This window comes from Homalodisca vitripennis, chromosome 3, assembly GCF_021130785.1.
Source record: "Homalodisca vitripennis isolate AUS2020 chromosome 3, UT_GWSS_2.1, whole genome shotgun sequence".
Taxonomy (NCBI): domain Eukaryota; kingdom Metazoa; phylum Arthropoda; class Insecta; order Hemiptera; family Cicadellidae; genus Homalodisca; species Homalodisca vitripennis.
In genome coordinates, this window is record NC_060209.1 from 75,631,860 (window position 1) to 75,650,145 (window position 18,286).

Sequence of the window (18,286 nt, forward strand, 5' to 3'; positions counted from 1 at the left end):
CTAACACTATTAACGTGACTCATATCAGCTGTCCTAAAAATGCATCTGTTGTAAAGCTAATCTTTACAGATCTTAATTTTCTCTTGTCTAGTTACTAACACAACTAAGCATTCCGGTGCTTATATATTAAAATGTATGGTGACATAATTATCCATAATATATATATATATATAAATTAAATAAATATGTATGTATATTAAAAATATAGTTAATGTGACCTCATAAACTGAAAATCCAGATAAACATTTTAAATTGTTTATATTTTTGAACTTGCGAAAACTATTAACTTCAACGCATTTACTTAGCTAACTGAAATGTGATTTAATCAGTAAAATTTTGATACTGTAGTAAAATTAGTAGATATGAATTAATTAATATAAAGACCCGATCAATTATTTATAAATGGATCGCAAAAAACAAATTTATTTCTAGAGGCACAATAAAATTGTGTGGCATCTTAAAACACTTCCTTAGTTACAGTTACACATTTGTTATAAGAAACATTCATTTTTGTTTGAAATTCATTATTTGCGATGGACAAATGAAAAGAATAAAAGGAATTAAAACATTTGCCATTATTTTATTAACAAAAATTGAAACAATACCTTTCTTTAATTGGAATTTATGCTCTTCTTCAGGTTTCAAAAGATAAGGTAAGAGCACATATTAGTTTGAAATCAACAAAGACTTGGCTAAGTCATACATGATAATAATAGAACATTTGTAAGTCAAATATTGTATAATAAGTCGTAGTTTACATCTTTTTGTCGCCAAGTTAGATTTTGGCATGTTCACTGCTATTAATTAATGATTTTTTAAATCTATGCGCTTGCTCAACCTTGCATCTAAAGAAGAGTATATATAAATTGATATTTCAAGTTTTAATAAGAAGGAAAATGTCCGAAATCCTGTCGTACTTTTGGACCAAACACGACATAATTAGCTGTGAAACATCATTATATCAATATGTAGCTCGAGTATGAACAATTCATAACTGTGTGATTTGAATCAATGACTGCTCTCGGCGGAAATCAGTGCAATCAGTGCATGGTTTTCGCACGCACTCTCACCACACACTCTTAACTCATGCGAAATGACTTTTTACAATTTATAGTAACACTAAGCTGTAAGTAACACTAGTTATTTTAGTAATTAAATCCGTAACAAAGTTACATAGAAGTGTACAGTTTTAGTTCATTAAGTACTTCTAGTAAAATAAAAGAAATTTTAAACTAAAAAATACATTTTTCCTACAGAAAGTAATAATAAAAATGTTTTGGAAATACACAAAATCCAAGTAATAAAACATACTTAATACTATTAACTTAACTTCATTCTCTGTAGTAACTTAATTACATTTGGAATATACTCACAGTAACCTCGGAAATGAAATTCATCAATGTACCTATCATTTAAACATTTTAAGTTCAATAGTTACACATCTTAAGTTTGCTATGAGAATTCCTCTCCTTAGTATAATTTTAACTGTTTTTGAATTCATTTAGCGCATAACACGTTATTGATAGATTCAGTACAGCAGAAAATACGTTTGTTTGTTGTAATACATTGGATATTATGACAAAATCAAGTTAATATGCAAAAATAATTACATTTGTGGCCAATCCTCTTCTCGCCAGAACGCTTTTAAACCATAATAATCAAGTGCGTCGATAGAGAGTGGATTATATATATTACAAATTTAAATTAACTCTTTGTTTGACTGTACATGTGAATATTAGTTCAATCTTTATATAATTGTCGTTATTGGCTGATAATTAATCGAATCCTTCAACAAAATTCAAATCCACAACAGTACTATGTATTTGGGTTACGTAATTTTCAGTTCATATACTTCTAGTTTTAATATTATATCCTCCCTAAGAACTTATTCCTTTGCTTGGTGTTGATATTGTTTGGAGATATCGCTCATTGAACAAGGTTATTGTGCCTTGCTCTAGACTAAAGTCTGCAGTAATATAGATATAGAATAGATTTTGACAAAGTTACAAAGAAATCTACTTAAGACAATTAATCATAAGTGCATATTGTTGTAATAACGTTACGTTTTAAGTGAATCTGCACCAAAATATATATTTGGCTCTGCTAAATCATATATTTATTTTTGTATACTATTTATATATAAATCTATTATATATAGTTTGTGTATGTACTATTGTATTGAATAAAATCTAAATCTGGATTAAATATAATTCAATTGAATTATCATTCAAATAAAACAAGGTTTGTTTTAGTGTTACACGTAATGACATAATATTTAAAACACTATAACAGCGTCTTTATATTTTTGAAGATTAGTCACACATTGAAACATGACAATACGTTAAATTTTATTCATCTCCTCTCAAGTGATGATGGAATCGTGTTTACTAGCCAATAACCTAAACGAACTTTGTAGTGTCGACGTTTGAAAAACGACCAAGAAACAGAGCCGTTGTTGATGTCCCTTAGTCATTAATATGGAGATCATAGAATAATTTTTAAAAGAAGGATAAAATTGTGTGTTAATCTTAATATGTTTTCATTATTACGTTGTTCTAGGACGTTCGCTTTGCTTAGTGGAGTTCTAGAACACAGAACGTGAAACTTTGACGAGACCCTTGAAATTATAGAATGGTGAACTATATGAAGTCTCTTCTTTATGCAGTAAAGTTTTGTAGTTTAGAGAAATATAACTTGTATTGATTTGTTTAATAAAACAATGATAAAAAATGAAACAAATAATACCTAATATGGAAAATAATCATTATTATAAATCGTATTACCATCCCATACCATTTATAATTTGAAATAAGGAAGGAGAATTGTAAGGAATTCACAAACTGGTAAAAAGAATAATTACTGCTCTGTCTCTGATTTCTCTGTGAAGGCGTAAAGTTTGCGAGAAAAATTTACATATAAATTATACTCCAATAAACACCGATGTAAAGTAATAAAAATAAATAGATGTACAATCCTTACTGATTTTTTTATGTGGTTAATAGTTATTTTGTCTTACTTTAAAACATCATAATACAGGGGGTAAAATTATACATGTGTACTTTCCACTTGCTGTCAAGGTGAATATAATTTTATATTTACTTTTGGCATTACATTCAGAATACAAAGAAATGTATTTGTTCTCTTGAGTATGTTCAGATGATATAAAAACAAGCTTACCCTAAGATTACTAATTGAAGTCTTAGGGTACGTAAAGAAGGGTTAGAATGCAGACTGGTAATTCAGGGATTGATAAACGTATAATATTTTAAATCTGGGTATATGGAAACATTTAAGTATTACTAATTCACAAATTCTTATATTTGGTCCTAAAATAAATAAGGTACAGAATCTTTGTCCCTTTTGAAAGTTGTTAAAATCTCTGTAAACATTTTCTTTTTATAATGATTTCAAGAAATTTTAAACACAATCATTTATGTTTTGTAAAAATTGGACATACTTTCTTTATTTTGAATCCCAATTAGACCAAACAAAGTAGTTTATAGTATAAACACTGTACATTAAAACGTTAGAACATTTTCATTTGTTTTTTAATGAGATACTTGCTGAGATGGACGAAACGAAACCTACGAGCCATAGAAACTTGTTTACATTTTGTACACAATACACTATTCTCAGCTCAAGGAACATTTCTTCATAATGTGCAAGAAGAATTCTTTGACACCAAAAAATAAATCGGCATTCGTTCAAAATGTTCCAGCCAACCAATCTTTCATACCTACCGAAAGGCCAGAACTTTTCCGATTTAAAATTCAATCCGCAATATATATATATATATATATATATATATATATATATATATATATATATATATATATATTCGTTATTACAACTTTTTAATGATTTTTCATCCTTGACTTCACGTTATTATAAAACTCGTATATTCATAATCATCTTAAATCCATAATTGCCTTTATACACAGTAACAGCCCTCCAAAGATTACATTGTTTGTAAAAGTAGTAAAAATCTATATATACCACGTAAAAATTAATATTCAGTTATTCCTTAAAAATATCCCTGCTATAATTGTAAAGGAAGACAAATTACATCTTGAGAAAAAGTTGTTTTATTATTACGTATATAGTTAAGTAAGATGAAGAGTATACGAGACTATTTAGAAAAAGTGTTAGTATATGTAACAGCTACTATAGAAGAGTGTATACATTAATTATGCTATTGTTGTTGAATCAGTTTTAGAGATAAGTATTTAGATGTGTATTTAAGACGAATATGAATTAATGTCGTTGTGGCAAGTGTTGATATATATAATGCAGTTACAAGCTAATTTCACCCGATTCTTGGTAAGTTGGATTATTTGACTGCCTAATGAGCAATGACGAACATGGGTTCTATTAGTTTCATGCCGAATTCGTACAAAAAGGCTACCAATCTAGGAAATAACGAAAATATAACAACCTGTTATAGTATTATATAATATTTGGATGATTCCAGTGGTGAGTAAAATTAACTAACTATCAGAAAGGTTATCTGAAAGCATTCATAAAGCTCTATTTCACTAAGTTGCAGAATAATTACATATGATCTTAGTTATGATAAAAAATTACTTCAACGATGATGTCAGCATTATATTATCATAAAGCTGGACTTGTGATTAAAATAGCATCATATTGTTTTTAATTCAATTATGATGGACCTCTCCCCTATCCATTCATTTTATGAGTGGATATGTATTAGTGGCTTTGGCAATTTTTGTTTGACCAGCTTTTAACTGAATCTGGTTCTATACAGTGAGGTCAAAATACTTGAAAATCGTATTTTTTGCATATTTTAAAGTTGAGTAACTGACGAACCCTTAAGTGATTTTATAATCTATTTATTTACATATTATTGCTCTTTAAAGTGTTTCGAGCAACCAGAGCCAAGGTTGCATAAAATAATCTTACCAGCAGCCCACTCCTACTACTCCCACTCCAGCTACTCCTTGGTTGGTGAAATCCAAAAGTTATTACACATCTTCTTTCCTTCTTTTTTGAATTAAAACCTTTTAAGTCTGAGTTTTCAAATAACTACTTACACTGTACACTTGATTTACCAAGTTATAATCTGTTATGCCTTTCACTGAGTATTAATAAAAGTAACCAAAAAGTGAAGAACTCGTGAAGACTAAGATTGCCCTAAAGGCTCTAAAACTTACTATATGATTAACTGCTAAACTATATAACATACCTCGTGGTGTGCCTGCGCAGGATGAGCAAAAAAACAGAACAAATGATGATTTAGTTTGATGGTATGAGATCATTTGATTTTATTTCGGGATTATATTAATTTAAATTGTTTAAAAAGTCACAAGTATATTTTACATTATACACAAACATGTGTATTTTAACATACTTTATAAATGTGCTTTACGTGCATGCTTTATTTTAAGTGGTTAATCGCATTAATAAGTTTCTTTATCCAAATGATTTAATGAAATTTGCATCCTAAATCTAATCAATCCAATTCTAATTAAAATTTTGATTCTATCTAATCAATAAAAATTATTATGATAAAAGCTTAAACATATTTTGTAAAAGAAGCGTCTTAAATTTTTGTTTTGTTTACTACCACAAAAAGTTAATATTTTTAATAAAATGCTACAGTAAACGTTACATAAACATGACTAAAATCCAAAATTGTGTACCGGTAAAATACTGATAAGACTTGAAGCGTGATATAAGATATTTTATATTAAAATACAGATACTAAAGTAAGAATTGAGACAATTTATGTAACTCATGCAAAAAAGTAAAAAATGTGCTGTATGTTTATACATTTTAAAGATAATCTTATTTAGGAAACTTTTGAAAGCAAAGAAAAGTAAGCATTCTAAAGGTTGAAATGTAGAATTATATGAATGAAATAAGAATGAAAACATGCAGAGGAAAAGTTATTTAATAATTACTATCTATTGAAACTGTATACACAACTATGAAGATACGGGATTATATAAATACTCTACAGTTAAACTTCATCTTACTAATACAATTACGAGCCCAACATTACAACTACTAGTGTACTTATTCTCAAATATAAAAATGTACATTATGGAATAATATCTACTGTAAATGTAATCTTGAAGTACAATGTATTTTCTTAACCGATATACAAAATTGAGAACAATATTGAGACAGACTATGCTTATCATTTAAACACCTGGTAATTGCAAGGCTATAAAATATTATCTTACATTTAATTAAGTGAATAATATAGTACCCTACATTAATATAACCTTCCCTTCTTGGAAATAAAAACAAAATTTATTAGTACCTGCTAATTGTACAATTTAATTGATCAGGGAATCCATTAAACAAATATAGCAGGTAATAATGATTTAAGTTAGAATTAATTATGCTAGTTATAATTATCAGTCAGAATTACTACTATATTAAGGTGGATATAAATATACGTTTTCCTACCTGTTTATAGATTCAGTTACAGAATGGAAAGGCGATCATCTGATAACGTTAACCTCCAATATCGAATGGAGTTTACCTATCTTTGGTGAATGGAAAATAACGGGTTCTGCACTAATATAAGTTCTTTTTTGAAGTTTGTTTTTAACGATTATGAAGGAAATAAGATTTTTCTGTCATTGTACATAGTTCAGTAATACAAAACACCACCACGATTCAGCAATGAAAACACCAGTGATTTTTGTGTCACTGAGCGGTGGCATATTTCCGGAAAATCCCGTTTCTTTACACAAGAACCAATAAACTATATACATTTTAACTCTGAAAGTTTTAAATTGGATATTTAAATTCACGGGTTATGAATTTGTAAGGAAAGGGATAAAACTGTGTTATGTAGTGATCCTGGAACTTGGATATGATACATAAGGATCCGAGCCTTGCGGCAGGATATGAATATTCAGGCTCTGATCAAGTGATGAATGGTCTCCTAGGGATCACTAGTTTTGCATTAACCCAACATGTGGTGGGTAAGTTAACGTTGCGCTGTATGAGACAACTAAATATTGTTGAAAGATTATTTCATATGGTGACACAGCTACTTGTTTATTTAAACATCTTAACCAATTAATTTCCTTGTGTAGTTAAATAGTATGAGGATAAGATAGCAGTTTTCAGTACATTCAATATTGCGTCTTCGCTTTAGTTAATACATGTGACACGGATATGGTACTAGAAATGACGATTAAGAATAAAATTTAAAATCTTTATTTTGTAACAAATTTAATTAAGTCTACAGTCCAAAATGAGGTACTTATATTTATAACTTAAGTTCAACATTTTATTAGTTAAATATCTCATGTTATTTGACGTATGAGACGAATTGTATGAATATACAAACATATAATTTACATTTGTCCAGACTTGGCCGATGGTTTTCATACACAACAATTTAGTTTTTAATATATGAAGATTCCACAAAATATTACAATTTCTTGGAAGTTCTCAACTTTGTTTCAATGTCAAAGTGTTTTTGTATTTTATAAATTTATGACATAGCTCCGAGAGAAATTAATGTTAATAATTTATTATCCTTCATAGACACAAACTTAGTTTAGACCTTTAATTTCAAAAGCAAATAAATAAATCTTTTGACGTAAAATAAAATCAATGTTTAAATAAAATCGTGTTTAGGGATTTTATAAAATTTTGGTTTTTAATCAAACCAAGTTGACGGAAGTCAGATAATAGTAACTAATTTTAATCCAACGGTGCAAGAAATCATAGATTTCTTCTAAAAGATAATTATTTAAACTGAAATGTAGTGATTACTATGAATACACATGAGCCGATTTTTTCAAACAATTTATTTTTATTGGAAACCATAATCCAAATCTACTGTGTAAAATTGAAAAAAACTTTATTTTAAAATGTAAAAGTTTCCTTTCTAAAAGATGCTTTTAATGATCAACGTTAGATAACAATTGTTAGTAAGTAGTATACTTTATTACCTGTACTTTTATTAATTGTACAGTTTTTGTGGTAATAATTTAATATAAACAATGATCGGCACATAGTACAGAATAGCGAAATGTCTTTGATTAACCACAAATTATGGACTGTATCTGATATTTTGTCATCGTGTAGTTATCAGTGTACATAAAGGTTTGTATACGCGCAAGTTCAAAATTTATTTTTATTCATACAACAATTCAATATAATACGGTAGTTCGTGATTAATACATTTGTATTATTACACACCAGCGAGTTGCGAGGTTCTGTATACGCATACAAAACAAACACTTCATGAAGCTGGAAGATCTTTTGGCTATTAAAATTAATATAGACTGATGAAGTTGAAATGGGCATTTGAAAACATAACTATTTAAATGTGCATTCTATACAGTCCAGATTCCAGAGCCAGTTTGTATATTATACGCTCAAAACATAGTGTTTCTTCAAATTAATAAAGGAATTTATCTTAACTACATAGAGACCGAATATTTCACTGAAAGTGGCGATATCAAGATATATGTACCTATCTTATTGAGCTATTAGCTATTATCTTTGAGTATTACAGTTATTTTTGTGTCAAGCTAAGAAATTTATGGTCTGAAAAATGTAGTTTTGTGTTTTAACCCTTTTGGTACCAACCCACTTTGAACTTAATGCGACTGACGATCGATTTCTGTTTCAGGAGAAATTCCTCCATCGGTTTCAAGAAAAACCGAGTTATATACTTATACAATCAAATTAGTTCTCAGCTGAACTATTTGAGGAAACTCAACCTTTTAGTATATATTTAACCCCTTTGAATATATTTATTTGGGATTCGTATGCAACATCTAAAGTGAAATTATGCACAATTATAATTACGCTGATATAATGGAATTACTCAGCATGAACAGTGGGTGTGTCATTAATTACAGGTTTGATTCATTTATCGAAGGATCTTTTATCATTTTGAATCTATGGCTTAAGAAGAGAATAGGAACGATGACGAGGCTGCACATTATAAGTCATCAGTCCATCCATTAGCATAAGAGTAATGGTCTCCCGAGCCTCATACGGGTCTGACGTCGCCACTATATTGCGTTGACCTGGAAATTATTACAAGGATGCAGTCTATAAGTCACTTATATTTTGTCTGTTCCTTCTAACGTGCACTTTGGTATATTCAATCTTTTCGATAAAAAAAAAATGATGAACATTTACCAAACTGGCGTTACAAAACTGCTTTCATGAACAAGTGGTATTAGTAATATATATTTTTTTTAACTTTCAAGTCATCGGCAAGTCATCGAAATTAAGTCTTTGGTGACATATCCAACATCTATTTAATATAAGCTTCATTGGTGGTTTACATTGCGATTGAACCCAATATTGTGAAATAAAAAAAGTTGTACGCTTCCGTTTATTCCTCCTGTTACAACCCACCTGATGCTAGGTCACAACAGTTATTATATTAGATGAATAGGTTGATTTGAGTATAATTTTTTAATCAAATAAACTTGATTGGTTATTCTAGTTTATTTGATTAGTAAAGCATGGGCAAGAGAATGACAACTTTAACCTTACAAAAACGTTTTAGCCATAGATTCTTAACAGTGAATTCAGTAATATATATGAGTAAAAGTTGTTCTGTGGTAGGAAATATAGTAAAAAAATTAAATCCCAATAATAAATGTTAGGATTTAAAATGAGCAATTTGCATCGACACATTAATTTAATATTAGATTTAATTTGTTCATTATTAAGTTTATGATGAAAATATTTTAAGCACATATTGAAAACTTATTATATAGAGAGTTTTATAAGTTTAAATAAATTTCAGGCATGTATAGAAAGGATTATAAATTTTATGTAATACGAAGAATGTGTAACCCTAAATCATCTGACTGAATAAGATTTTTTGTTCCTTGATGAGATGTTTCATTTCAAATAAGTGACTTACACGTGGACTTGGATATTGCTTTATTAATAAATATACTTTTCGATGGAAACATAAATTTGTTTGTCGAATGACTAATACAGGTATTTAAAATATTAGTGGAATGGATATAAACAATGCCTTTTTAATTAAAGGTAAAAAACAAAAGGTGTTGTTATAAATTAAAAGGGGTGTAATATTAGAAAATCTTATAATGATGATCTTACGTGGGACAATACGGTATATTAATATGGTTGTCATCACAACCTATCTTTCATTTAATGATGCCTCTTTGAGCTAATCATATGAAAGTATGTATTTAATTCGTTAGGTATATCTTGAAGAAATGTAACTTGTTTTATGTCAATTTACAGTATTAACATTTTTACTGCTACACGAGTCATGTACCGGCTTTAGGACAGTGGGGAGGGTATAAATGTGCTTCCACCGCAGTCAGTGTGTTAACATATTAAAATTCAATTTATTTTAAACGAGGCCTGTGAACTCACTGACGAGATTTATTTACTTACCAATGTTTTATAAATAAACCTGACCAGTGAGTGAAAATACCTTATTTAAATCAACTAAATATTCTATGAATAAATGTGTGGAAGATAACACTTCACATGTAAATGGTTATTGGGCTGGAAAATAATTGTTTTATACATTTAATGAAGCACGTCTTAATCACGGTAATAGAAAGTTACAAAACAAGTTAATCTAATTTAAAAATATAAAACATTTTATTTAAAGATTGTTGAGTTTTATAAAATGTAAAATCGTTGTATTCACTAAATAAGGGAATATGGGATATTATACTATTATTCAAATATATCACTTGCAAATTAAATATCTTCATTTTGTAAGTGTCAATATGGATATGTATACAATCCTAATTTACAATGTAGTAATATTTACATATGAATTAATTTGATGTTATTGCGTTTATAAGCATGCAGTTTTATAAATGTTGCGTATCTTTTTTACGAAGTAAAAAATTAGATGCTTCAAACGCCTTGACGTTTTCTCCACGTCACATCAGGTTGGCGTCACCTTCATTATGCCACTTTTAGGTGTCTACAACTCAATTTAACTTTGTAACAAGCTCCAAACCTCATAGAATAGACATTCTCGGTGGATCGTTACAACAGAAATAGCAGCGTACTAAAGCATTGAAGTAATGCTATGAAGATCAAAATGTCTTTTAAGAAACGATTCGCTTTCAGCATGTTACTTTTTTCATTGAATATTAGAGGTGGGTTAATAGATATTTAGTTATCCTAGTATTTTATAGAAACAAAGAAATTATAAGAATTTAATATTCTATAGCAAATGTATAATTGAAAGAGTAGTTGAATATAATGCAAAGTTATTTCCGAGGACGAAAGCATTTCCAAAACTAAAACACTACATCGATGGTTTTAAGTACTTTTGCAAAAATTTATGGATGTTTCAATTAAACAATACTAAAGAAGACAATACTCACTTGATACCTTATTCACAAGAAATATTTTGTAACTAAAAAAAGGCTAGCATAAAATTTTAAAAATGTGTTATGTAATATTTCCTTCTGAATTTTGACGGATAAAATATGATACATGCCTATTTGTTTTCAGCAGAGCACACTAAAATTTATTTGAGCTGAAATATTCAAACATAATACTAAAGAAAGTCTTCACCGAAAGTATCCTGCTAGTAAATTGTGGTACTATAGCATCTTAAAACAGTGGCTGAAGAGATAAAATCGAAAATGTGGGTTTAAAATTTTAATAAATTATGTGCAACTCTTGTAAGATAAGAAATCCCCTAATATTAGTTTTTAGAACGTTTATGGTGGTCCTCGATATCGTTCCTCCGGATTTCGTCCACGGAGCCTGAAGGAAGACAGCGTTTGGCGATGGTTCCAAATTCAATGTCATCTGTTCTTTTGATTAACCAATCCTGACCTTCCCTCACTTCTACGAGGAAAACAAATTATGTTTAATATACTAAGTGTGTACGTTGAAATTGTATACATGACGGAATATTCTTTTGCAGGAAGCGGATTAAAATTGCAGCTATTAATTTTTTTTAAATGGTCACTAAGTATACGGTCTGAGGGTCAAAGACAAAAAGCTCTGTTAACCAATAAAAAATTATGAATATGACATAATATTCAAATATACGAATGACTATTGAAAAAAATGTAACAGCAATTATAAAACAACGTGTGTTTGATAATTTGTTATGATTTCAGAATATGAATGATTTCTGAGGTTGTGAGTTAGTGTAGTTAACGGTTAGTGTCACTGTTGTGACAATTGAATTTACTGTAAAATTTGACTTCCAATGTGACATCACATAATGGAATACTATAATGTATGTGTAAATAAGAAATTATGCCACAGTAAAATACTATTTTAATATGGTTTTTATATTAAATTAACATCTTATGGAGTAAAAAATTATGCTGTAAGAATTTATGACAGCCAAGATTGGTTTAAGCCACAATGGTGTATACAATAAAATGCAAGACGTAGATCCAAATAAGTTTGTTCTGATACCTATTGAATGTATTTTTAGAAGAGCAGTAAATACATTAATCACAATTGTTACACGTCTTTGATGGATGTCTAAGAAGGTTCACTCGTTATCTAATCCTAATTAATCTAAAACCACGTATCTTATTTATAGCAAACAATGCAGTGTATTTACACTACTCCAATCTGTTACCTGCATAATAAATAAGATAAACTATCTATCCAGAATATCAAGACAGATACTAGATAAGATATACAGAGTGCAGAGTGTATGTGAGAGATAAAGATAGAGCAAGCCACTAAAGAAACAGTGATGGTGACAGGAGGATGCAGAGAGTACAATACATTCCAACAAACAATTCAAACTACTACAGTCCAAAACAAACAATTCAACATTAGAATATATCAACACCGTAAATGTGTTAAAGGTATACTCTAGTTTCTGATGTAGGTTTACATAATAACATAGTGAGGACGAAAGTTCATGTTTAGTATTTTAAACAGGTATTTCTCATAATTTATTGAATTCTGCACCGTGCAATAGTAGTACATTTAGACTTCTTAAAGATAATTATTTTTATATGTAAACTTATCACTAACACTAAATTCTTCACACTGAACATATATCATGCATCGTATAATTAACGTTTTATATATATATATATATATATATATATATATATATATAAGATAAAAAAACATAATGAGACACAAAATATGATATACGGGTAGTTTTGAATGGCCAAAGACCGTCATATGATCATAAAACTTGTACTTTTTCTCTTACTTATCGTTACTTATAATCTACAACATTAAAGCGTTTTTTACAATTGCTCTTTTTTTGGAATACATTTTTAAATTTTCAAGAGTAGCCATTTAATAATTAACTTTCCTGAAGATAAAAAACAAGATATATTTTTATTCCTCTACAAGAAAATAAGGTTTAATGTGGGAAATTTAAAAACTTGGTAACCATCCCCAAATCCACAAAGGCTAAAGACGAAAGTGTTGTTTTATATAGTATCTATCGAGAAAATATGTACATGAGGTATAGCTTCAAATACTTATAAGAATTTTAGTGATTTACGAGTTATGTAGACGTTTCCTTAATGAAATATAATGCAAATATCGGAATGCTAAGCAAAAGAAATCCGTAAGGAAACTAATTTTTTATTAACGAAAAACTTGCAATTCCTTCAGTTAACGCTTATCTACATACTATAACATCCTTATGGTCAACTGTTTTTTTTATGCTTGACTATAACACGGCATAAAATCTCCTTCAAATTGGATTGATAAAATGTTTTCTCCTTATATTCATAAAGGATACTAAAGGGATGTAACCAACAATGTGTTTTACAATAAAAAAACCCAATCCCAACAAAAACTGTTGCAAAATATTAATAATTATATTCTCTTACACTTACCGAGGTGGATTTCTTTACTTTCTAAGCATGTGTTCAGTAGTGAACATGGACTTCCTTACAAGATTTATTAAACCCCTTTTGATGAATTATTAATTTATTTTATTAAATTATTGTTGAAAGAGCTTATAAATAAGGCTTTTATTAGTAACATTCAAGAAAAAGGTTAGTTGCGTTGTCATATAAAAGACTTTGACCTGTTACCTACCTATACAATCTCAAAAGTATTCTTAATAATAAATTGTATACATAATAATGGCAATAGTAATTATATATATATATATAAGATAAAAAAACATAATGAGACACAAAATATGATATACGGGTAGTTTTGAATGGCCAAAGACCGTCATATGATCATAAAACTTGTACTTTTTCTCTTACTTATCGTTACTTATAATCTACAACATTAAAGCGTTTTTTACAATTGCTCTTTTTTTGGAATACATTTTTAAATTTTCAAGAGTAGCCATTTAATAATTAACTTTCCTGAAGATAAAAAACAAGATATATTTTTATTCCTCTACAAGAAAATAAGGTTTAATGTGGGAAATTTAAAAACTTGGTAACCATCCCCAAATCCACAAAGGCTAAAGACGAAAGTGTTGTTTTATATAGTATCTATCGAGAAAATATGTACATGAGGTATAGCTTCAAATACTTATAAGAATTTTAGTGATTTACGAGTTATGTAGACGTTTCCTTAATGAAATATAATGCAAATATCGGAATGCTAAGCAAAAGAAATCCGTAAGGAAACTAATTTTTTATTAACGAAAAACTTGCAATTCCTTCCAGTTAACGCTTATCTACATACTATAACATCCTTATGGTCAACTGTTTTTTTTATGCTTGACTATAACACGGCATAAAATCTCCTTCAAATTGGATTGATAAAATGTTTTCTCCTTATATTCATAAAGGATACTAAAGGGATGTAACCAACAATGTGTTTTACAATAAAAAAACCCAATCCCAACAAAAACTGTTGCAAAATATTAATAATTATATTCTCTTACACTTACCGAGGTGGATTTCTTTACTTTCTAAGCATATGTTCAGTACTGAACATGGACTTCCTTACAAGATTTGTTAAACCCCTTTTGATGAATTATTAATTTATTTTATTAAATTATTGTTGAAAGAGCTTATAAATAAAGCTTTTATTAGTAACATTCAAGAAAAAGGTTAGTTGCGTTGTCATATAAAAGACTTTGACCTGTTACCTACCTATACAATCTCAAAAGTATTCTTAATAATAATTATTGTATACATAATAATGGCAATAGTAATTATTTTATATATATATATATATATATATATATATATATATATATATATATTTATTGGGAGACATTTAATGAAAACTATCACATTTTTAACACAACGGTTTCTATGTGTTACAAATGTAACGGTAACATTTGTGTTTGTTTTTTATGTGAATGTTATATAAGTTAAAACGTTGAAACCTTAGTTTTGTGTCTCAAACATATCTAATGTTTTGTACTCCAACACAGGTGTTAACAGTTCATTGACAACAGTGAGACATTGTGAACATAGGTCGATTTAAACATTCTGCACACTGTAACATTTATTTTGATCTTAACGTAATCCAATTTTGACTATGAAAAATTTAAAATCTTGTCCGTTCTTCATACAATTTTCGGTGTTAGTCTACACATAACATTTCTTTAATTGTGAAAAAAGATTTTCTGTTGTATGTGGTATCTCGATTCATATTAGAAATTGCTATGATGCTACCACTGGTAATGTACTGGTGTTACAAGAAGTATAAAGATGTTTTTAATGATATAATACAAATATTTATATTATCCTTCATATAAGTGACAGAAATCCAATGTAATATAATTGAGATCATAAGTTTTTACAACTTAGCATATCATTCCATATACTCGCCAAATAAACATTCATTGTATTCCAAATAATATAGGCTGTAAAACCTTTAGTTTCCTTAGTTGATATCTTAGGATGTAGGAGTTAGTGGGTTAAACGCTTCGTATTTTTAACCAGTATGCTATTAATTTGGTTGTTAACTGTCTACAATTTTCATAACTGTAGTTGAAGATTTAAGTATCTTCTATGAACACAATTACTGTGTTTGATGGCAAGACATCACATGGTCAATACTGTGAGCTGGTTGAAATTTCAACTATAAAAATTGAAATAATAAATTTTATACGATACGTAAATTTAGCCTGTATTTGGTGCTATCTAAGTAATTTTTATAACTGGCATAAAAACCCATTGTAAAGACGATAAAGAATATTTTGTAATTATATCAAATAGGAAATTGAATTTAATACAAATTAGGCATGGAACTAAACTGACAGTTAAACAATCTCGTCTTACATTTCAGTAACAAATAATAATTCTTATTTCGCAGACTAATTTTTATCGTAATTTAGTTGTCACTGAACTGTTGCTGCCAGAGATTACTTACTGTTTTTCTTGTACAAAAGTATCTCGAACTGGTCGTGCAGTTGATTCTCCAGTATCTCGTCTATCCTAGAGATGGTCTCCTTGTCCGTCAGCTCCCCATACATGAACGTGCATCGACAAGACTTCTGCATCACCTTCAAACCCAGAACCGACATCATCACACATGCTGTATATAGGACCATAGGAGCATGCATATATACAGGGTGGCTGAAAATGAAAACAGTTAAGATTAGATTAGCATAGATTGCAAGACGGTTGAAGGCGGAGTAAATCAATTGATATGCTCACAATTGCACCATAAACAGCAGACCTAGTCAGATCGACTGAGAAAGACCGATTTCCACCCTGGTAATTCAATTTCCTATAGGGTATTTTCAGCGTCTAGAAGTCTATTAATGTATATGTTGTGTTTAACTCAATTTTACTATTCACTTTTCGTAGCGTATGAAATCTGACATTGTCGCAGACTCTATCCCTAGAGTTTGGAGTTAACGGTCGTCAGAAGATTTTCCAGAACTTAGTCTTTGCCATGATTTCAGTATCCTTGAACGCATCAAAGTTACCAGGGTGCATGGGATATGAGGCCAACCTTATACAGCTAACCTACCCAGTCGGCAATAAAGACATTCAAAACGTACTCTTGGCAAAATAAAGAGTTCTTAGCTGTTTTCCAGATTCCAAGAGTCAAGTCTGGGACAGTGCCAGATTTCAAACACTGCCCAAAGCGGAAGGTTAAACGGAGTTAGACCTAACATTTACTTTAATTTTAATTATATTGCAATAAATATTCGTGTAATGTATAAAAACCTAGACGTCTTTAGAAACTAGTATTGACTAGAGATTCTATATTTTCTCTGTATTGTTCCTTAACGGGTTCTTGTACTGTTCCAGTCGTGTATGCCAGGCAGTTTTAAACTTGCTACGCACATTGATGATAGTAATTCACAATGACATGATAAACCGCTGGAAGTAAGTGTGCGAATCAGTTTACCTCAAAGCTGTTCAACTTTCCGCTCTTCATTGTAATGTATAAAAGCCTAGGGCTCCTTGGAATCTAGTATTAACTAGAGGTGAAATCAGCAGATTCTGTATATTGGCTCTGTTGTTCCTTGACGTGCTCTAATATTGTTCCAATGATGCATGCCAGGCAGTTTTAAACTTGCTACGCACATTGATGATAGTAATTCACAATGACATGATAAACCGCTGGAAGTAAGTGTGCGAATCAGTTTACCTCAAAGCTGTTCAACTCTCTGCCCTTCATTGTAATGTATAAAAGCCTAGGGCTCCTTGGAATCTAGTATTACCTAGAGGTGAAATCAACAGATTCTGTATTTTGGCTCTGTTGTTCCTTGACGTGTTCTAGTATTGTTCCAATGATGGATGCCAGGCAGTTTTAAACTTGCTACTACGCACATTGATGATAGTAATTCACAATGACATGATAAACCGCTGGAAGTAAGTGTGCGAATCAGTTTACCTCAAAGCTGTTCAACTGCCCTTCATTGTAATGTATAAAAGCCTAGGGCTCCTTGGAATATAGTATTACCTAGAGGTGAAATAAACAGATTCTGTATTTTGGCTCTGTTGTTCCTTGACGTGTTCTAGTATTGTTCCAATGATGGATGCCAGGCAGTTTTAAACTTGCTACTCACATTGATGATAGTAATTCACAATGACATAACAAACCACTGGAAGTAAGTGTGCGAATCAGTTTATCCCAAAGCTGTTCAACTCTATGCTCCTCAGTGTGTGGTAACACCATTGACAGATGTTTGACTCCAAACGGAATAAAGGTTACCCGCAGATACGTCAAACAAGTTAGTTGGGTTACTTACTATTAATTTCCTTGCTGATAAGTTAGGAATAAGATAGATAAGTTGGTAAAGATAGTTATTTCTTCATCACGCCAAATAGTTCTGGCCTAGCGTCAATCGATGTAATGGATTATCAATATCTTTATAATATATTCTTTGTCATCACTCAAATTTGCTACTGAATTCTTCCATTGATATTAAACA

The 18,286-nt window shown here is 29.6% G+C and overlaps 1 protein-coding gene across 1 annotated transcript in view; it reads right to left on the reverse strand.

Moving 5' to 3' along the window:
• The window catches only part of LOC124357069 (potassium voltage-gated channel protein eag), a 220,641-nt gene that overhangs the window by 75,703 nt on the left and 126,652 nt on the right, over positions 1-18,286 (reverse strand). Inside the window, exon 3 of the mRNA XM_046808475.1 lies at positions 16,267-16,399. Coding sequence (XP_046664431.1) covers positions 16,267-16,399 — 133 coding nt within the window. The remainder of the gene's footprint in view (positions 1-16,266; positions 16,400-18,286) is intronic.